Source organism: Charadrius vociferus, unplaced genomic scaffold (assembly GCF_000708025.1).
Source record: "Charadrius vociferus isolate BGI_N301 unplaced genomic scaffold, ASM70802v2 scaffold38, whole genome shotgun sequence".
Taxonomy (NCBI): domain Eukaryota; kingdom Metazoa; phylum Chordata; class Aves; order Charadriiformes; family Charadriidae; genus Charadrius; species Charadrius vociferus.
In genome coordinates this window covers 1,266,622-1,289,706 of record NW_009650176.1, presented here as the reverse complement: position 1 = coordinate 1,289,706, position 23,085 = coordinate 1,266,622, and the positions used below count along the sequence as shown (strand labels likewise).

The 23,085-nt window shown below is 49.7% G+C and overlaps 1 protein-coding gene across 1 annotated transcript in view; it reads right to left on the bottom strand.

Annotated features, from left to right (window-relative positions):
• Positions 1–23,085, bottom strand: part of TCERG1L (transcription elongation regulator 1-like) — a 96,474-nt gene that overhangs the window by 29,317 nt on the left and 44,072 nt on the right. Inside the window, exon 6 of the mRNA XM_009892743.1 lies at positions 8,257–8,382. Coding sequence (XP_009891045.1) covers positions 8,257–8,382 — 126 coding nt within the window. The remainder of the gene's footprint in view (positions 1–8,256; positions 8,383–23,085) is intronic.

Here is a 23,085-nt window from a genome sequence, read left to right as displayed (position 1 = left end):
CCCCCCCCCCGGCGGCGGTCCCGCTGGAGAGGCGGGAGGCGGCCGCTGGCACCGGCAAACGGCGGCACTCGCCACGACAGAGCCCCGCGAGAGGAACGCCGACACGGCGAGAGCACAGCCGAGCAGCGGGGATGCTTCTCGCACGCACCGCTCTTGGAGGTCTGGAGGCACAAATGGGGCACCTGGCTGAAATTACACTTTGCCAATATATTCTCCAGCTCTAAAACACGGCCGAAGAAAGATGACGTGTAGTTTCTTTGCTCTGTGTTTTGCCATCACTCCGTCTCTCCCGCTGCTGTTCCCCTGGGATATCCGTGGCGGTCGGTTCTCCGCTCCCACAGCGTGCTGCGAGCCAGCCCTGCGCGGCACGGCTGCAACATCGCGCCTGTACAGCCTCCCTCCTTGCTGACGAGGGTTTTAAACCAAAATGTTAGCGTACCTCCTGGAAATATGTTCACAGCGGACGAAAGGAACCTTGAGACATCCCCTCTGCAGCAAATGTTCCTTTGCACATCACTGATTTGGCAGCAATTTAAAGGCAGCCGGAACAGCGCAGCTTTGGGTCGGCTTTTGCAGGGGCACAGCTGGCGCTGGCCACTTTCTGTGGGCACACATCTGGTGCTGGCCACGTTCTGTGGGTGCACATCTGGCAGTGGCCACATTCCGCACATACACAGCTGGTGCTGGCCATGTTCTGAGGGTGAACATCTGGCGGTGGCCATGTTCTGCAGGCGCACAGCTGGCGCTGGGCTCAGGGCACTCTGGACAACCACGTGCCGGGAGCCTTTGAGCGCAACGCTGCTGAGCGGCACAGGAGGTCTCAGCATTTCCAGCTCTCGACTCTTCTGCTCTTGCCATGAAATAACCATAGAATCATAGAGCCGTTATAGCTGGAAAAGCCCTTTAAGATCATCGAGTCCAACTGTTACCTAACTCTTCCAGGACCACTTCTAACCCAAGTCCCTGAGCACCATATCTAGAAGGGTTTTAAACCAAAATGTTAGCGTACCTCCTGGAAATATGTTCACAGCGGACGAAAGGAACCTTGAGACATCCCCTCTGCAGCAAATGTTCCTTTGCACATCACTGATTTGGCAGCAATTTAAAGGCAGCCGGAACAGCGCAGCTTTGGGTCGGCTTTTGCAGGGGCACAGCTGGCGCTGGCCACTTTCTGTGGGCACACATCTGGTGCTGGCCACGTTCTGTGGGTGCACATCTGGCAGTGGCCACATTCCGCACATACACAGCTGGTGCTGGCCATGTTCTGAGGGTGAACATCTGGCGGTGGCCATGTTCTGCAGGCGCACAGCTGGCGCTGGGCTCAGGGCACTCTGGACAACCACGTGCCGGGAGCCTTTGAGCGCAACGCTGCTGAGCGGCACAGGAGGTCTCAGCATTTCCAGCTCTCGACTCTTCTGCTCTTGCCATGAAATAACCATAGAATCATAGAGCCGTTATAGCTGGAAAAGCCCTTTAAGATCATCGAGTCCAACTGTTACCTAACTCTTCCAGGACCACTTCTAACCCAAGTCCCTGAGCACCATATCTAGACGGCTTTTAAATACACCCAAGGATGGCCACCAACCACTGCCCTGGGCAGCCTCTTCTAGCCTTTGATAACCCTTTTCAGTCTAGAAGTTTTTCCCAACGTCTGTCCTAAACGTCCCCTGGCGCAACTTGAGGCCATTTCCTCCTGTCCTGTCGGTGGTAACTCTGATCCCTGAAGCGACGTCTCTGGAAGGCCAATTAGCTGCTGACGAAACTGCCACGAACAAATTGCTGTTTGGGTTCTGTCACTCGAACAGGGAGCAGCTGGACGTGGAGCAGCACGCTTGGGAAACAACACTTAATGCACCTTGGGTTTATGTTCTCTCTTAATAGGGAAATCACATCAACCTTCTTCCAGCTCCACTTCTTTCTAACTATTTCTCTAATCCTAGAAAAAAAGCTTTTTATTAGTAGTAGTATTTTGATTCTTTTATAGTTTTCATTATCACGTTGGTTTAAGAAGTAGCCAAGATCGTTCACTCATGTACGTGCATATGCACACAAGCACGAGCTACAAGAAAAGGCATTTACCCAGCGGATGTCAACTTTTAGTGAATCACTACAAGCATCACCACAAATGCATGAATGTCAATTGACAGATTTGAACAAACCGTTGCACAAGTGAAATTGGGCAGAGGAGTTTCCCACAGCTGAAGCTGAGGAAATGAAATCGGAGCGAGAGCCTGAACCACTCCGGGACAGCTCTGGGAGCTCCACTTTGATGTAAAGGAATGTACGACGTACGGTGCAATCGCTTTTCCCGCGGCTGCCCTTCCCTGCTCTTTAATAACTGAAGATTGGATTGAAGTACGGTGCACAGACGCACCAGCGCAGACCAGTGCAGGCTCTTGTGCACGGGCAGCCAGTCCCACTCCCGTCTGAACCTTAAATGTCTTTGGCGTGGAGACACTCGGTGCTGCCAAGGCCCACGGCAACCTCTCTTTCTCCCTCCTGTGAAGAGTCCCCTCACAGCAGCCGAACAGGAGCGCCGAAGCCCCAGGGAGGCACTCGGCTGCTGCAGCTTCTGCTCGAAACAGAGCATCACCAGTGCAGCACGTGGAGGTGAACTTCCGCAGCGCACAGTTCCTTAGGCACTCACACATGAAATATACTTCCACAAAATTTTGGAAGATCAGCACATATAAAATAAGGTGGAAATAAAAAAATTAAAATAAAACAAAACAAAACAAAAAAAAAGGAAGTCATGAAAGTCACTGTGCACGTCAGGAGTCATTTATTTTTATATCTATAGTTGAACATTGTGACCATTTTCCCGAAGAATAATGTCAAAAGAAAAACAATTGGCGGCTGTGCTTCCCCCCTGGAGCTCAGGTGTCCCCGCGGAGCTCGGGGCCCGGCGCGCTCCCCGGGCTGTGCCGAGGAGGGATGCCACGGGGGAGGAGGGCAGCGCGAGCCCGATGCGCTGACCTGCTCTGCTTCCCGAGCAGGGTAACGAGCACACCACCGTCAGCGCTTCTCCGACCGTCAGAGATTTCCTCTGCCCCACTCACACTGGGGAAGGACAGCCAGTGAGACGCGTGTTTACCCTCCATCGGCAACTGGTGCACATCTTTGCTCAGGTTTACTCTTTTCTCATTAATCAACCTTCCCCCCCCCGCCTTTAACTTACGTGCATAAATAAACTGCAGTCTGACAATTAAGCTACCACGACACATTTCCAACATAATCATGCAGCTTTTATTCGCCCCTAACCTTAGCGGCGTAATTACTAACAACGTGTTCCCGGGCTTGCCGTTACGTGGCCGAAGGATGCGCTGGAGACGGGAGGATAAAGATACCTGATTAAAGAGACCTCTCAGGCTCCACGACAGGTAGAGACGCATGAATAATTCACACTATGAAAAGTAAAGGTGAAGTAGCAAAACTACTTTGGGTATATCACAGAGGATGAAGGTGTATGATCATAAACATCTTATTAAAAGCAGAATTAGAGAGGGAGAGGAAGGGGAAGAGGGAAGAGGGATTCATTCCAGAAGCAGCTATGGAGAAAAGAGAAAAAAATTTGTTTTGCAAACATATTTAGAGGCCAAACCTCCGTTAATCTCAAAGGAAGTTGAAAATTTTGATTCTAAATGTTTCAGAAAATTGGATTTACTTCAAGTGTACCCATACCCATGTAAACACTCAGGTTTTTATTATCCCACCAGCGTCTCTGCAGCTCAGTTTAGTCTCTCCCCACAACATTATTGCTTTTGGGTTTGGGATTAGCCTAAAACCCATATCTGACTGACCCACAGTTCCTCCTCTGTTGGTTCTGGCTCGAGCCACATCTGGGATTTCAGTGCCGGCTACGCCAGCCGTGCCCGTGCCCCGCTCCCACCTTCAGCACATCATCACTGCTTCAGGGAATCGGACCCTGCTCCCGCTCCTGCCCGCACACTGTATTTCACCCTTTAATTTGTGTCTATTTTCTGCTCTCTCCAGCTTTGCTGTGCTCTGCCAAACACTGTCTCCCCTCTCAGAACAAGTCTCCTGGAGCAGTGCTTTTTTCCTTCTGTAGCAATCTCTTCCTACTCACCCCTCTATTTTTCTGGAGATTGGTAAGGGGAACAGTAGAATAACAAGGACAAACTCTTTGTCCGCTGTACCGTACCGTGGGCTATCCGCCTGCTGCAGAGTTCAAGGACAAACTCATTTCATCACTGGCCTTTGCAGGCACACAGCCAACACTGCCCAATAGATGCTGTTTGCCACTACCCTGAAAACAGTTTCTTTGTTAAAGAAGGAAAAGCTGACAACCTCCCTTCCAGCATACTCCCTCGGACACTGTGCAGGGCGGGCAGCGTCCCATCCGCACCTCCCACACTGCCTCCATGCATTCGTTTCCCACGGAGCTGCGCAGGCAGGAGCATCGCTATGGGCATCACTATGAGCACTGGCTACGAGCATCGCTATGAGCACTGCTACGAGCATCACTATGAGCATTGGCTATGAGCATCACAATGAGCATCAGCTGTGGGCATCACTAGGAGCATCGCTATGGGCATCACTAGGAGCATCGGCTACGAGCATCACTGTGAGCATTGCTACAAGCATCACGACAAGCATCACTATAAGCATCACCATGAGCATTGGCTATGAGCATCACCATGAGCATCGGCTATGAGCATCAGCTATGAGCATCACGACAAGCATCGCTACGAGCATCACTACGAGCACCGATATGAGCATCGGCTATGAGCATCATGACAAGCATCGCTACGAGCATCACAATGAGTATCGATATGAGCATCGTGATGAGCACTGACTACGAGCATCACGACAAGCATCGTTACGAGCATCACCATGAGCACTGGCTGTGAGCACCACAATGCGCATCAGCTATGAGCATCATGACAAGCATTGCTACGAGCACTGCTATGAGCATCACGACAAGCATCGCTACAAGCATCACTGTGAGCATCACAATGAGCATCAGCTACGAGCATCACAACAAGCATCGCTACGAGCATCGCTACGAGCACTGCTATGAGCATCGCATCCCACACAGCAGCACCAGCTCCCACCAACACCAGGCACAGCACGGGGCCCCCATTCCTTCGCATCCTCCCTCCCTGAGCACAAGGCGGCCGCACACCCGTCATGGGGTGTTTCTACCTGGTTTTGCAGTTCCCCCTCATTTAAGCCTCTGTACCAGTTCTCAGCCTCTCTGGCTGCTCCCACACCCCCGCCAGCTGGCCCAGGCAGAGCCGGGCTCCAAATCAAAGACCTTCACTGAGTCTTGCCGACGTTCCTTCCTCTGCTCTTTACATGCGATTCATTTTAAATATCAAGATCTCGGCCCTGATCTTCAGGGCACTTAACGATCTGAGCTCTGAATAGCCATAAAATCATGCAGAGCTCTGTGAGGGTGGTAGTTACAGCTCCGCCTCTCTTGTACCTGCTGTAATACAAAAAAGTCCTATTTGTAAGTGAGACGGGACCTTTCCAGCTTTCAACACAAAAATAAACACGCGCTGAAAGACAGGACCGTTGCAAAGTTTACTCATTCTGCTCCAGAAATACAGAAAATTGCATTCATTTTGCTTCAGAGAAAGAGGGATTTGGCGGGGTCATGAGCAAAATCCAACCATGCCAAGCCTTGCTGAACACACAGTTTTCTCTTTAGAAACCAAGCCAAAGAAAGGCTTATCTACACTGCTAAACAAAAGTGTGGCTGCAATGCCATGGAAAATCCGTACGCTGCTTAATACTGCCACTGCAGGTACCAGCAGCAGAGCCTGGTGCCACAGACTGTGTACGTACATTAAAGCACTCTACATACTGGATGTAAGACTCATGGCTGAACGTGTTGGTATTCCAGTTGTCCACCTGAGTCCTCTCTTAGAAACAGCTACCTCTGTTTCAGTGCTCCTAGGCTGGAGGCACTCCATTTTTCAAGGTCCGGGGCTTTTAAAAAACAACAAAACCAACAAACAAGTTGACAAAAAAAACCCCACAAACTTGGAGGACGGTATCTTTTTACACCATCTCTCCACCCTGACTGTCCACCCAGCCCATGCTGGTGACACAGAGGAGGCTGGCTCGCTTGACTTTGCCCCCAGATATGAGAAGGTCCCAGCACCGGGTCCTGGTGGAGCCACCGGGAGCTCAGCCCTAGCCCCACCACCGCTGACTCGGGGACAGGTCACCGCGGCACTCGGTCAGGTTCCCAGCGTTTCTGATGGCTTCCTAAAGGGCAGGTTCGCTTTTCTGTAGCACTTTGAGGCTGATTTGTGAAAACACCTTTATTACTGTTATTTGCTCTTAATTATGATTCCTACGTTGATTGTTTTTCCACTGGAGGTAACAACAGCTTGCAGGAACCTATAGAGAAGAGTGTGATCTCCTCAAAAACATTAAAGAAAAATCCATACTATACTTGAGTATACCGTTTTTCTCTTCAATGCAGTTGGCAGCAAATCAAAGATGACAAAAGGAGGAAGAAGAAGGTATTTTGTATTTTCAAGAGAAAGCTGGAAACAAATATATAATGTCCATCTTACTTACATTACTTGTGTGCATATAGAAATGTAACCATTGCTCTCCCAAAGTGACGGCCTCCCAACAGCACAGCCCTTTGATTTGGGCAACCTAGTGACCAAATGTCATGCTGGCCTTTATCAAAAGTCATCAAAAGGCTTTATACAGTTAAATCTTTATTCAGCACGATGGATAAAATCAGGAGTGTTTGTGTTTTCAAATCTGCCACGAAGAAGATTATGAAATATATTTGATATAAAATATGTTAGAAACCACAATTTCAGTTTTCAACAAGCAAGAAGCTGCAGATCGGCACGACCCTTGCACAGATCTTCACCGTCTGTCCCTGCACTCTTTGAACACTTTTAATATTTCCTCCATCTCCTTTGCTTCTGACAAGCAAGTCAATACAGCTCTTGGTAGCTTTAAGGAGGAGTGTGCAGGTCTTCAAGCACATTAATGGCACAGAGGATAAAAGAAGTGGTGTTTACCAAAAGCAAACCAAACCAGACGAGAAACTTTAAACTGCCGTATGTCAAAAGAGACGTGTGTGAACTTTCCTTCAGTTTGAAGGTGTCTGTGTCATAAAATTTTCAGCAATTTCCAGACAGAGCTGGAACACTCGGCAGCATAAATTCAATCAGAGTATCTCATTCAAGACAGGTACGGCAGCAGGCAGAGACGCTTCAAAGGGAGCCTCCAGCTCCACTTATGGATTTCCCCGGCACGGCTGACCACAAAGTATGTTATGAGACTTTTATCTTAGCCGTGGGTAGAGCTGGTGAGCTTGAGGTACCCATGAAGGAACCAGCTGAGCTGGATGAGTGAGAGCTTCTACACCAAAAATGCGTATGTGAACACCCACAGCACAGGTCCATCCATTGCCGACCCTTCAACACTCCACAACCATGCTCGTCCCTTGGTGTGATGGATCAGATAAATCACACCTGAGCTGACACCTACTAATTCCCAATAAACGCCAGTTTTTCCCATGGAACGTGACTGGGAAGGTGTGTTCGGGACTCCGCGGTGCCTCACAGCTGGCGAGGGCTGGCCACCCTCTCCATGGCCACGTGTGCCCAGGTCGGGCAGAGAAACAGTCCCCCCCGGCCCCACCGCAGCATCCCCCCTCCATTAACAGGGCTCCTAATGTCACAACGACTTTAGAGGGATTTCCCCTTATTAGGAAAGAAGCTCCCAACTTCCATTCCAAATCTGATCGCTTTTCGATGGTGATTTGCAATGCGTCCATGTGAATCTAAACACAGCCCCAAGACTTCCTCCGGCTTTCAGGAACGGCACTGCCTCTCCGCTCAGAGCAACGCACCCCGGTTACACGACAGCGAACGAAGCAGCTTTATTGCACAGTGCAGCACAACGCATCCGCGGAGGCTCCAGCCAACGAGGCTTCACGGAGCGACTATCCGAAAGATAACCGCGTTATCACTGCACTGCTCAGGAACACTGCTGGCATGGGAAACGCAAAGCCCACAGATGTTTCGGGAGCTTCCCTTTGGGTCATCAAACGCAAAGCTGCTGCCAGCAGCCAGACCGAGCGAACAGGAGCTGAAACGCTCCGAAGGCACTTGTAACGAGTTAAAGCAAACGTCATAAAATTTGAGCTGATTTTTTAAGGCAGCATGGGAAGCGTGGCTTGGTTGGAAGTACACAAATACACAACATATGCTTCAGCAACAGAATGGGGAGATAGAAACATAAACACACCTGTTAACGTCTGATCCATCAAGTTGGTTGCCATGAAGGTCACCGCTGGTGCAGACACAGCAGTTACGCGGGTGACTTGCGTCGGCATCAAAGGACCCATGTGAGAATCCACTCTGGAGGCAGAACCTGCAGTCAAACCATAAGAAAACCTTTTTCTTTTTCCCCAGTAAACAAAAATGCCCTTAAAAAACTAAAAATGCCCTTAAAAAACTCACTTTTTTTCCAGCCGTATTTCACAGAATGCTCTTTTAATCTCCTGCTAAACATTTCTCTCTACCCTAAACCAATAGGGTTTGTGTTTAGTTGAATTACTGGTCTAGGCTGGCCATGACGTCCACCGATTCTCAGCAAGTACACATCAGTGGAAATTTTAAACTAATAAAAATGTAGCCTTCAAAATAAGAACTTGCAAGGATACATTAATGCTTTCAGAACAGATCACAGCAAGATCAGTTTTCTTATTTAAGACTAAATAACACACCTCTGGTCTCTCATCGTTACTCATCACAAACTCTGTGTCCCACTCCATCCATGGGAAATTATTTTGCCAATAATTTAAAAGAGCAGCTTTATCCAAGGGAATCACAGTCTGTCAGACAATCCACAAAACAGAAAATCACTAAGTTGCTCATATACGTCATTCATGATAAAGTAGCAATGCAGGTCTGCTGCTAAAAGTATGCTAATTAACCAGGCTACTTCATCCCTAAGAATCTGTGGCAATTGCTGAATTTGAGGTCAAACCTTGAGCATCAGTTTCCCATTGACTGTACATTTAGACACGAAACCATTTTTTAGAAACTGGAAGGCCCAAACCACATCATCTCATTTCAGACGTAAATTCGGGGGTCCCACCAGCAGGCCCCAGACCCTGTTTAGAAATCACCACTCCAAAACTGAGCCGGCAGTAGGGACACTGCCCCAGTTTAAGGCAGACTCTGGGAGTAACATGGTATTTCCCAAGCACAATCCCAGCTGCAGAATTTACTGCCCTTTCCTTTCACTAACTACTCCTGTGCTGTCGGACACTTCTCATCCCAACTCCTCTGCGTTTTGCAGTCATAGGGATCATTTCTGGAACCTTCACTGTGTTAGAAAAACTCACTCACGCACCCGAAACCTCTTCATTGATTTTTATTCCTCGGACTCCAGGTGCCAAAGCAGATGATGAAACCCAACTCTCACCAACACGGGAACGCCGGTTGCATTTTTGAATGCAGCTGTAACATCATTTTATCATTAAAAAGGGCACTTTTTCCTCCTGAAAACTGGAGTCTTATGTACCGTGATGACACGAGAGGGTATCTCCTCCTCGCCCTGGGGTGTGGAGCCGGGCAGAGGTACCATCCCCTCCGCAGCCACAGCTCCACCGCGCACCCCGGCTACCCGCGCTTGGAATGGCACAAGACATTCAAAAGAGGGGTATTTTAGCAACAATATAAATAATGATGGTGCTAATTATCCCAATGAAGCATGCATTTTGCTGTTAGGCAGACGTACATTCCATTGAATACAACCCGAATTACCTGTATGAGTAAAAATACACACCATGTAATTCATGGCGATCTTTTCCTCCAGCCCCTGCTCTCCCACCCCAGCGACCAGGAGACAGCAGTGGAAGCCAGAAACTCTCCAGGAAAAGATAAATCTGAATATTTTGTAGTAGATTGTTCAAATGAAGAAGAAAATAGAAATTGGGGCTTCAGAAAGCCTAAAGAAAACCCAGGTTACACCACTCGGAGACTGCCCAGCAGCATTCCCATGGCCCTGCCATCTACTTCTGCCTTCACCCAGAATCCCTAAGCCCAGAGCTCCCAGTGATGGACAAAGGTCTCCCTCAGAAACAGAAGCTAATGCTGCTATTTTAAAGGCTTTCCTGGTGGCCCAAGCCATGTCCAACATCTGCTTCTGCCCAGATGGAAGTATGAAGTCCACAATTACTACTGAACCCAGGAAAGCCCACCTCTTCTACCAGACCTGGTGACATTCTCTACAGAAATGCCATTCCAGCGACCGCGGGGCTATTTTCTTTCCTAGCCAGCATGTTCTCAAAGCCGCCATTTCAATGCGCTTTCTCATATCATCAATTCCGTGTTCCTGAAACAGACGGAAATTCAGGCTATCACCGGACTTTGTGGGATTCACTCTCCTAACAGGTGAAGCAGAATTTAAAACATAGTATATAATTTCAATCAAATTCCATTTTTTTTAATAATCATTCACAACAACAGAAATAGGTATAAAATAAAGAATCTTATATTCCAACTCTAACCATTCTAGGATTCTATGAAATAACATTTTATAAAATGAGAAAGTCATATTCCATGAAAGGGTTAACATGGCTAAAGAACCATCCAGGGAAAAGTAAAGCTTTGCAAAAACACAATCTTAGGAAAAAGTAGGAGGTTCACGAATCTTTAGGACCTGAGGTCAGAATGCCACGTTCATTGAATACCCAATAATGCATTTGCATGATACCAACTTGCTATTAGCCAGGGCATCTTACAGACATTACTGGGTAAAGGATGATTTATTAATTTTAAATGCAAATGAAACACTTCTGTCAACCACGATCCCCCTCTGGCAAGGAAAAAAGAAATGAGTTCCCAGATGTGCTGAATGGAACAACTGGGAGCACAACTGTAATTTTTCCATATGACCAAGTGGCAGAGGGTGGTTAGTCCCATCTGCGGGGGGGGTTGCCCCCATTAGCCCCCTCTGCTCCTTCACCCCTCCGGGGAGCTCCAGCCCAGGGCTCAGAGCAGTGCATGAACACAGCATCAAGCAGAGTGTGGCCAGCAGGTGGAGGGAGGTCATCCTCCCCCTCTGCTCTGCCCTGGGGAGGCCACATCTGGAGCACTGTGTCCAGTTCGGGGCTCCCCGGGTCAAGAAGGAGAGGGAACTGCTGGAGAGGGTCCAGCAAAGGGCTACGGAGATGCTGAGGGGAGTGGAGCATCTCTCTGCTGAGGAAAGGCTGAGGGACGTGGGGCTGTTCAGTCTGGAGAGGAGAAGACTGAGGGGGATCTCATCAATGCTGATCAATCCTTCAAGGGAGCGTGCCAGGGGGATGGGACCAGTCTGTTTCCAGCGGTGCCCAGTGACAGGACAAGAGGGAATGGGCACAAACGTGACCATAGGCAGTTCCATCTCCACCTGAGGAGTGCCTTCTCTGCTGTGAGGGCGGCAGAGCAGTGGCACAGGCTGCCCAGAGAGGTGGGGGAGTCTCCCCCTCTGGAGCCATCCCAAACCCGCCTGGACGCCGTCCTGTGCCACTGCTGGAGGTGCCCCTGCTCTGGCAGGGGGTGGCACTGGGGGAGCTCCAGAGGGCCCTTCCAGCCCTCACCAGTCTGTGTGAATCTGTGATGCCCCCCGTCCAGGAGCTGGCAGTGCTGTGCAGAGCACCCCTGAACTCCAGGCACAGGATGAGGCCTTGAGACAACGGAAAAGTCACCTGCGATGAGTATTTTGCAAACAAACACCATCTGCACCATAGCCCCAGGCCTGTCTCCATGCACCGGCCACCGGCCCCGCCGCTGTTCCACATCAGCGTGTCGCAGCCTGACGCTTTCACTGTGGTGCCCTCCTCCTAAGGGGCTAGAGAACCATAAGAACGTAAGAAGTACATTTAACATTACTACAGGCTTCCTCCCCCCCTTCGGCCTTCACCCACACCGGGCGTGCAGCCCTCCAAGGCCAGGCCGGGGATTAATCAGCAAACCACCGTCCTGCCAGCCAGGGCAAGGAGAAGAAAAGACGGAACAAGAGGACAATGGCGACACGATTTTAGGTTCGCTCAGGACAGACAACAGAGAAGATTGCATAGAAACATGGAATCATCTAGGTTGGCCATGTCTCAAGGCACATGCAAAAATATATCCACAAAGCACAGATTTTCTTAAGCAGTAGCTCAGGTGTACATGTCCATGTGTGGTGCCCGTCTGAACTGGTGAGAGCCCTCCACGGACCTGAAGCGGTCCAGAACAAAGCAAAATGGGTACCAAGAGATGCTCCTGGATCGTCACCATCAACAGGGCAGGGGGAGAGGGGAGACAGCAACGAGACCTCTGCGATGCACTAACTCTCCTGACACAGCTGCTCCTCCCCGGGACGGCAGCACGGGCTACCTGGGGGCACGGGGAAGATTAATGGCAAGTAGCTGCAGGAAAAACCCCAGAAAAGGAAACATTTTATTATTTTTCTTCTTTGGTGGGTTTTTTTTTTTGGCTATTAAGTCCAGGTAAGAGAAATTCCTGCAAGACATGATCAGTAGCATGATAAAGAAATTGCCCTGCAAGGTACTGTGATAAATTTAATCCATATTTGCTTTGAAGAAAGAATGATAAATAAGGCATTTATGGAAAAAGAGCAGCTCGGTGTGATGTTTGTTGTGCTACCCACAGCACAACAGCGTAACTGGAGGCACTTGTACCTTGGCCATTGCTAACAAGACAGTGAACCATTTTCCATCTCGAGACGATGTATCGGACCTCAGGCAACAACAGTTTCTTTTTTCTGCTTCTGTCAAAGCCCCTGGCAAAACTATTAACTTTGATGAGCTCTCTGGATATAAAGAAACACTGAGAAACCATCAATTCCAACACGGAAGTCTAAGGTGCCTCTGATTACATGGAGCAATCCATGCAAAGGCAGACTCACGACAGCCCCTCCAGTTTTACGGAGACGCCCAGCAGGACAGATGTGCGACCAGACTGAAATTCTGGTTTCCATATCCTTGGAGGCCATTCCGTAAACTGGGATTGCCATCTCTAACTTAGATGTACATCACTGCACAATTAATTCCGTAAATAATACTTTACAGAGCAAGAATTGTTTGGTTTTCTTTGGCTTTTCAAATGAATTTTAATGATAACAAAAAGGACACTTTCATCCTATCACTTCCAGAGTCATCAGAGCGAGATTAAAATGGTATTTCATCATCTGGTCTTTTCCGATTCCAGTGAGGTACGGGCACACAGCTGCCTTGCTGTCTACAACAATATACTCGGAAAAGGCTATGCAGATATTCCAAATTTATCCCAAATGACCGTCTTTAAAGATAACAACAAATCAAAAAATGCTAGAGATGACGAGCATGGCCAGGAATCTCTGCCTTGTCTCGTTCCACCTTTAAATTTGCAAAGGAAGAGGGAAAAGTTCACCCCTACAGATGTGACAAAACCAGCCCCCGAGCACAGCTGGGCCCCACTGCTCCCACCACCACCACGTACCGGGGGCTGCATTACCCTGCAGGGGAGAACATCCCACTCGGCTCCAAAACCACCCCTGGACACATCCCACCGCTGCCTCCCGCGCTCGCAGGAACCTGCTGCCCCGGGATGCTGCTCCAGGATGCTGCCCTGGGATGCTGCCCCAGGACACCGACACACAGCCCATAAACCACACATGGGCTACACATGCAGACGCTTGGAGGTTCACCCCCAAATTCGGAGGTTTATAGGGATACCATGTAGAGGAAAGCTCACACTAAGGTATGCACATGAATTTCAGTACACAAGCAATTCTCTACACCCAAAACTGGAATAATTTTCATAACGTGCTTAATTATCTCCCTATAGTGAGACAAACACCACTTGAGATTAGCTCCGCTCATTTTGCTACCACCGTGTACGCTGCATGTTGAACCGTGACTTTCCAGTATATAATTTCAACTGCTTCTTTATGTTGATTTATTATCACATCCCGGAACAATAAAATTATCAGTGCATCTTTCGATGTGATGGAAGCAATTAGCTCACAGCTTCCATCCATATTGGAAGCAAGAATATACATATATATACATATATATATTATTTCATACATGCAGATCGAGTTCAACTGCTTAGTTTAATTATATCTGATGCTCACCAAACAAGCTTGAATGATTTAAGGCAATCATAACCTTTAAGGAATAAATATTTATGCTTTCTAGTTCTTCGTGCTCATAAAAAGCAGTCTTCGCAATAGATGGATCCAGAATACAAATAAACTCCGTGGATTGAGTTTAATGTCAGGATGCAATATAAGCTTTCAGTATGAACTGAACATAACCCGGGCTAGAATAACAGCTAAACAGGAGCCCAACACCCACCCACGCACGCTCGCTGCGTTTCATGGTTAAGTTTAGGCAAATTTTACTATAAAACACTACTGAGAAGGGGGAGGATCAAAGTGATCTTTCCTGTGAAGTTTGGGATTATCGTTAGAGCCGAGGAGCCCTGAGCAGCTAGTCGCGCGTTCTGAGAACATCTGTCCATTTTTAAGATTATTTCAGTGCAGAGGCGTTTTACCGTCGCTCACAAACCCGGGCAACCCGCGTCCCCACCGCACCGCAGGGAGGACGCCGCAAGGACGAAGGAGGACAGCAGCAGGAGAGCGGAAGGTTCAGAAACCTGAAGATCCTCTGCGAGTGATGCGCCGCCCTGATTTGCATCCCTGATGAGCAGACACTGATTTGCATCCCTGATGGTGGAACCCGCCCCCCGCCCCCGCCTCTCTCCCTTCTGCGCCCGGACAAGGGCAGCTCGGGGACGCCAAGTCCCATAGCCGCACTGGCCAAACTGGGAACTGTGATAACGGACAACCCCATCACCCCGCGTGTTTGAATTGGCGTTTTTACGCTGTTGCTTAAGCACCCAAAGAAGAGAATGGGAAACTCCCCATCACATAACCGACCCGCTGTGCCTCACCTCCAGCAGCAAGCACCCTCCCCAGGCACGCACCAGGACTTAAAGTAAATTAGGTAGTAGATTTTTCCCGGAACAGACAACTAACTTTTCCACCTTTGTTATTTCTAGCAAAAAAAGGCTATTTCTTGTTTTACCCCGCACCACACAGATCACTGTTCGCTCCCTCCTCTCCTTGCTCATCACCAAAGCACACTTCAGGAGAGGCAGCAGATACGTTACTGACGCTCGTGACTGGGTTGAAAGGGAAAGGACAGATTTTCAGGGCAAAACTGTTCCTCATAAGTGTTTATTCTGGGCCTCAGCAGACCCGTCCGCTCTCATCAATCCATTCCACAGCGCGTGGATGTTAAGGGGAGTTGTGCCGCCCGCAGCAGAATAACATGACACTGGTCCTGGACCACACACAGCTGGCTACGGTGGCCGAGTTCTCCCGTTCCTGCTGTTAAGTTGTTTTAATTCTTACCTTTTCCAATTAAACCATGACACTACCAACATTATCTTAAAGCTAGGTGAGCAGTTTGGTGGGGGTTTAAGCCTAATTTTCCTCACAGTGATTCAAAGGGCTTTTAACAGCACCGCCTCCAAAAGAAGAGGGGCCACATAACTTATTTTAACGTATTCATATTGAAAATATTCATCGCATGGGCCTAATCTGACTCCCAGAGAAGTCAGCACAAGTGTCTCTGTTGAGCTTTATGGGCACTGAATCACTCTCCCGACCCCAAAGCGTTCCCTCCCGCAGCACAAAGCTACTCTTCACGCCACGGGACACAAGATATTAATGCGTTATTGAACAGCATAGTTTGTCATTTGTATTTATTTTCCCTAAATATATCTCAGAACTTGTTTTTATTTGTGGCTATGTAGGACTGTCTCAGGCACAGCGTCACCCGTAAGAGCATAGCGTGCCCGAGTGACAGCAGCAGCACCGGGTACATGGCACACAGGACCACCCCAGCGAGGTGCTCAGCCAACCTGGGAACCCTTCAGGATAACCTCTGTAAGAACTTGTACAACTCAACTACACAATGGCAGCACTTGTTTGGTGAGAAACCCACAATGCAACAGGAAATCGCGGTCCCTACAGAGCAGGGTGGAGGGGGGGATGGAGCGGGGGATGGAGGGGGGGGGGGAGGGCCACCACCATGTGCCTGGGATGCTTGCGAAGGTCTCTGGTGGCTTCTGAAGCAACCAGCTCCCCTGACGCTGATGATGAAATGACAGCAAACGTCCTCAATAAATCACACCAAATAAGAGAAATGCAAACTAATTATTCGAAGTGGGAAGGCGGTGTCTGGGAGAAGGGGGAGCTGTGCAAGAGGCTCCTGCAGCCCCCTCCCAGGCAGAACTGACGCGCTCCCGAGGGAAATCGCTGCTGCAGGGATCCATTCCCATCCATCCCACCCGCTCCAAGCTCAGGGGATAACTCCAGAGAGAATGCACCGCACCGAAATGGCATCTTCCAGGCTGTCACCACAACGGGCAGAGAAAACGCCTCTCCAGCGCGGTACCCCACCGCCCGCCCACTGTGTAGGAAGAATGGGGAGAAAGAGGTGAGGTACTGATGATGAACAATGCCCTCCCCTGAGGTGGGGTGCTACTGCTGGTACTCAACTCCCTGCTCACAGGAGCCGGGCTCCGACCACTGTCCCCTCACCTACGCAGGGAGCAGAGAGTGGGCAAAGCATCCCAACGGTTCTGCTGGTTCTCACCGGGTTTGGCAGCGTTGGCCTCTGCGGGGGGAGCCGGGAGCCCCCCTACCCTGGGGCTACGGACACCGGTGCCTCGCAGGTACCCGACGCCTTCGCTGCCAGCGCAGCCTGTCGTGACCCACACCCGGGGAACGAAGGGAATGACACTGGGCCAAGAGCCCAAGAATGGCATGAACCTGCCAGAGCTGCTCTGCAAATGGCTCAGGAACCCTGACTGTAACTTTCCGAAACAGGGAAGCACCGAATCACAGAATCATAGAATCTCCTAGATTGGAAAAGACCTGTAAGATCATCCAGTCCAATCATTACCCTAACACTGACAGCCCACCACTAACCCACGTCCCTCAGCACTATATCTACATGACCCTTAAATCTCTCCAGGGATGGGGACTCCACCACTGCCCTGGGTAACACATTCCAGTGCCTGATGGCCCTTTCAGTAAAGAAATTCTTCCTAATATCCAATCTAAACTTCCCCTGGCACAACTTGAAGCCATTTCCAAATGGTTTGGGCTGGAAAAGACCTTTAAAGGCCATCTAGTGCAACCCCCTGCCCTGGGCAGGGACATCTTCAACTATAGCAGGTTGCTCCAAGCCCCGTCCAACCTGGCCTTGAACACCTCCAGGGATGGGGCAGCCACAGCTTCTTGGGGCAACCTGCCCCAGGGGATCACCACCCTCAGGGTAAAGAATTTCTTCCTTATACCTATTCTAAATCTCCCCTCCTTTAGTCTCAAAACAGCACTTTCAGTGTATTTTAAGCCCGTAACAAACGCCTTCCAGCGAGCCCTCTTACCCTCCCACATTCTGCTCATTTCAGAAGATTCCCCCTCCCACTCTCAAAGCCCCACGATGCCCACAGCGGGTGAATTAACCTCTTTCCTCACCCAGGGGAGCCCAGCCCTGCTCCCATCCGGACCCTTCCTCCCGCCGCGCTCATCCTCAGCCTCCCGCCCCGGTGGCCGGACAGCCCCAGCCCGCTCCAGCCCAGCCGTCTTCCCGGGGCACAGCCCAAACCGCGCCAGAGCCGAACTTGCAAGAGCGCCTTTGCTCTTGAAACGGAAACATCTGCGAGACCTTCAGCTGCAAACCCAAAGGGGCTCAGGTATGGAGGTGCCACCAACTGGGACTCCGCACCGGCCCCGGAGTCACTGATGGAGCGACGGTGCCCAGCCCGCCCGTCCCCATGGCGGCAGGGGAGGCAGACGGGGATGCTGCGGCAGCACCGGGGGTCCCCCATCCCATCGGTGCTGCTCCCCTCGGCCCCAGTCCCATCCCAGCAGCCGAAGATCAGACACCAGGACATGGCGGGCACAGCGTTTGCACGAGAGCAGCATCGGGCTGGAGCAGAGGGTGAGTGGTCCTGCCCCGGGGAGAGTTCACAGGGGTAACCCACAGCAAAGCAGGGATGTCCATCGCATCACAAACCTGCTTTAAAACACAAAAGCTTCATTGGCTTGGCGCATTTCAAATTAATTCTATGATATTCCGACAAAATCAAGACACACCATTAAAATATCAGTTATTTTAAAAAATATCTTTAAGTCAGGTAAGTTATTTTTCAACTGGAGACTACTGTCTGAACGGCACCCATCACAAACTTCACTGACTTAAAACAAGAAAAAAAACCGCTATGCCTCTGCTGCTGAGAGATGGAGGTGTCATAGAGCTGTTCCCTGTTATGCTTCCCATGCCCGGGAAATCCCCACAGTCTCCGCTCCTGCTGTTTCCCAGCTTAATCTTTTGATGGAGGCGAAGGCTCAGAAGATTTCCAATGGTGAACCAGCTGAAGCGTGGAGCCGCTGGGCTGAAACCCCCACAAAACCCGGCTTCCGCAGGGACGGCACCTTCCTAACGGAGCAGCCGGGCTGAGGCGTGGGAAGACGGGAATTTTGCTTCCTTTCCTGCGCTGTTTTAATCTGTTCTAGCACCTTGTTCTGTTCTGGCACAACAGCGATTTAATTCCTCTGCTTTGTCAGAAATTTTGTTCTTGCTTGTTTGTGTGTATAGTCACTATATTCTGCTGTGCACAGACAGGATCACCTTTGGTTTCCAAAACCAGCGAAAAATTTCAGCAGTAAAAGCCCAAGAAGTTAAATTTCAAAAGTGCGCCCATGACCAAAGAGTAGAAAACCTATTAACAGCATAATTTTGTTGACTTTCAAGTCACTGATGCAACACTGAAAACCCCACGCTCAATCACAAGCCCGGCAGGTACTCCGCGATGTGCTTATTTCTGAGTCAAATGTGAGCCACAATGACTCTTTTTTACATCCAAATTGAAATGTAATAAGAATGTATTAACAGAGAGTATTAAATATGCAGCGGTGCGGCTCTGCCAGGGAAAGGTTTTACCGTACGCTTCCCAGGGCCCCGCGGGGCGATGCCGACGGAAGGCGGGCTTTGGGCTTTGCTTTTTCCCTACCATTTACAGGAATTCCACTTCTGCATGGAAAAATCAAACAAAACCCAACCAACCAACCTCAGAAAAACCTAAAGCAGCAGAAAACCTACAAATATGAAAGAAAACGCTCATGTTGAAGCTAAACACTCAAAAGCGCTTTCCTCACAGCGGCAGACAGAGCTGCTCTTCCTTTTGTGGCGAATACCTACAGAAAGCGACGGTTTTGGGAGCAGAGGACACAACTCCCAAACTTGCCATCCATTCCTTATTTCTTTCTGATAATAATCCTGAACACGTACCAACTGGTGGAGCGGATGACCATAGTGGTGAAAAACACGTTTCAGAGCTGCGGGGAGGAACTGTGGCAGCGAGCGCATCAACCCCCCTCCTCTGCCAAGGCTCAGAATTTCACTCAACATTTTCTGGGGTTCTGTGGATTTTTCACACTCAAATCTGTGCTCAGCAAAGGACGGAGCACCGATTAACAGTCTAATGGGATATAACATCCGATTGAGAGAAAACATAACAAACCAAAGAAGCAACATTGCACATACCTGAAAAATAGGCAGCAGCGCAGCGGGAGTGCTGCAGATGGACACCTCCTGTCGACTGCGGGGAGACCCCCGGTCTGAAACGTGGTGTGAATTCACAAACATGACAAAACGTGTACCCATAAGAACGGTAGGTGTAGGATGGACACAGCGCAGCAGAGCAAAGGTCCTTCCTGCCCAGAACCCCGCTACAGCTAATTGCAAACGCTGTGGGGAGAGTGAGGATGTAGTGAGAGGCAGGGAAAGGTCTAAGAAAAAAGCACGGAGATACCATAATATTTCAATAGGATACTTTTCCAACCCTTCAAATACCCAAGACTCAAAGAATTGCATAATTTTGTCCACAAATGTCTCTAGTAACTCTTTTTCACCCATCAAGATGAATCCACACATTTGCATTGACAAAACTCTTTAGGATGAACTTCCAAATACTCTACGTCTTTTTTGTCCAACATCTGGTAACTCTATGTCTTTGTGAGAGGCTGATATTCGCTTACACTCCCCACTCCTCCCACGACCTTACAGACCTCCACCACGTCCTCTCCCACCCTGCCCTCCGTTCCCGTTCCAGCTGACGGGCACAAGGTGCATTATCTGCTCTTCTGGCCCTGCCCTGAACACTGTGCAGCCAAAGGGTCATCAACAAACAGGAATCAAGACCTGCATTTAAATAATGATAAATATATACATATATATATGTCTCATTCAAAAATAATCAAACTATCGTAACACTGCCAAATTTCAAAACTGGTTTAAAGAAAAGCATTAAACTGCGAAGGAATCTCACCCAAATTCCTGGAAACTGCTGGAAGGAACAGAGAATTGAAGAGCAGATGAGTGAAGCCATGCAGTTATCAATTCTTCATCAGCTGCTAACGAGCACGTCCGCATCGCCGGGCAGGCGCGTGTCGGCCTCATCCCGTCCCTGGAAGATGCTGCCCTCCCGTGCAGGCACAGCCCTCGCGACACGGACACGGTGCCAGGTCAGAGGGAAAGGGGCCCGTGCCCAACGCAGCACCTGCATCACCTTCTCGCTACGGCCGCCGACCAGTTTTACAAAATACTCCTCATGGTCTGAGGCACTGAGCTTGAGGCATTAAGCCCGAGGAGGATTTAGTAGATTTAGATGAGATATGAGGAAGAAGTTCTTTGCTGTGCTGTGATCCCCTGGGGCAGGTTGCCCCGAGAAGCTGTGGCTGCCCCATCCCTGGAGGTGTTCAAGGCCAGGTTGGACGGGGCTTGGAGCAACCTGGGCTGGGGGGAGGTGGCCCTGCCCGGGGCGGGGGTGGCACTGGATGGTCTTCAAGGTCCCTTCCAACCCAAAGCATTCTCTGATTCTATAGTTTGGTACAGGGCACTACACACAGCCCTTCTCCAACGTGAGAAATGTGTGTAATACCCCGCTGCTGCCGCGGGTAGCTCAGTCGTTTGCACTGGGAATGAAAATCCAATGCACGATGCTGCAGGGAAACCTCAGCTTGCTTATAAAAATCATTGACAACATTTCACATTTAACTCATTTCTGTTGTCTCTCTAATGTCTCCTGTGGGACTTGAACTGAGAGAAAAAAACAGGAGTAAAGTTAAAAAATCTTGAAAAAGGAGATGATAACCTGAAGAACTGTGCAACTGGGATTAAGCAGGTCTGGCAAGAAGCATCAGAAAGAACCCACTACCCGATCTAAACCAAGCCCAGCAGAGAAACGCAGTCTCTCTGCCGGCGAGGAAGGTCCCGGGCAGAAGAGCGCGCTGCAGGACGGTTCGGTAATAAGGAAACAGAATAAACCCGTATCTGCTTCAAATCTTTCATTACTGAAATGTCACTCTGGAGGACTCTGCCCGTTCCCCATGGGCACTCGCCCAGGGGAAGGACGTGGCACCGGCTGCAGCAGGACAAGGTGATGCGCACACTTGCCATCCTGCTCCCCCCGAGGTCCCCCCTTTGCTCGCCTTGGTGCGGCCAAATGGTTCTCAGCGACGGGGAGGATCAGTTTGTAAAAACTCTTGGAACATAAACACGTAGTTTCCTACTGAAAAGAGGAGAGCAATGAAATTAGTAATTTCAATCGCTGTGTCTAATGGCCAATAAGAGAGTCAGACACAGAAACACACCAATTTATTTTTATTATTGCTGTTATCATTTTATGACCCCAGAAGTTAGTGAAGATCAGGGCCCAGGGACTTGCTTCATTTCAAAGCAACATCCATCCCGATTAAGCAATTTGGGGCAATACTGAGTATTTGCAAAGGACAAGAGAAGCCTCTTTGCTTGACCAAAGAAGGAACTGATCAGTAACACAAAATAAAAATCAGTTTTTACAAACATACAGACGACTCCGGCTGCATTCAGCCCCTCAGCTCTACTGCTCCCTTCTGCTCAAGGTCACACCACGCTTCTCCTCAGAGCCACCTTCAGCTGGCCTCCAAGCCACCTTGGCGCAGTTCTCTTTCCTTACCCCATTTCTTTGAGAGGCACAGGAACGTTCATTAAAAATATTCAGCACTTTCTGAATCTGATATAATTATTTTTTTTCTTTTTGTTATTAATTATGACATTAAACTAGTTTGATAGTCTTTAAATTCGCAAGTCTCTTTTCTCTCTTGTCCTGCTCTCCCCGAAGGGAGATGCTCTCCCTTCTCTGAAGGGGAGAGAAGTAACGGAGAGCATCACTCGGTGGTGTGAGCATCCCCAACGCCGACCGCTGTGCACCGGGGCCCGACGGCCCCTCGACCTCGCAGGTGGAAACCAGAAACCGAAGCAAATTTAACAGTGAGATGCAGACAGGATTTGCCTGCTTTCTCCCTGAGAAGGACAGGCCCTGCATGCACAGCGTCTGCCCCAGGAGGTTATAGAGCACATTTCCCCCAGACCCGGCGCGAGGCACAGCCACACTCGCTGGACAAAACGGTGCAGGATTCACCCTCGATATTCCCTTTTTTCTTATGCGATGCAAGTCCAAGGGGGACAATCTGCAGGCAGTTTTTGCTTGTTCCGGCGAATGGGACTGAACTGGAAGCCAGACATCTACTGGTTCACAGCTAAGACAGGAAAGCAGGGTTGGTGCTGAGGAGAACCTCCTGGGAAGCTGGTTAGCACAGCAAGGACCTTTCTGACCATGAACCATAAAACTGTCTCCATATGGTCTGGTTTTCAGCAGCGGATGTCTACAGATCTGTCATTAAAAGGGACAGTTTCCATGACACCCTTTAGAGGAGACAAGCCATACTGTGAGGACGTGCTGAAGGCACCCTGTGGGATTGCTGCTTGAGTCCCAGCAGACAGCATTTCATACAATCACAGAATGGTTTGGGTTAGACAGGATGATAAAGGCTATCCAGTGCCACCCCCTGCCCTGGGCAGGGCCACCTCCCACCAGCCCAGGTTGCTCCAAGCCCCGTCCAACCTGGCCTTGAACACCTCCAGGGATGGGGCAGCCACAGCTTCTCGGGGCAACCTGCCCCAGGGGATCACCGCCC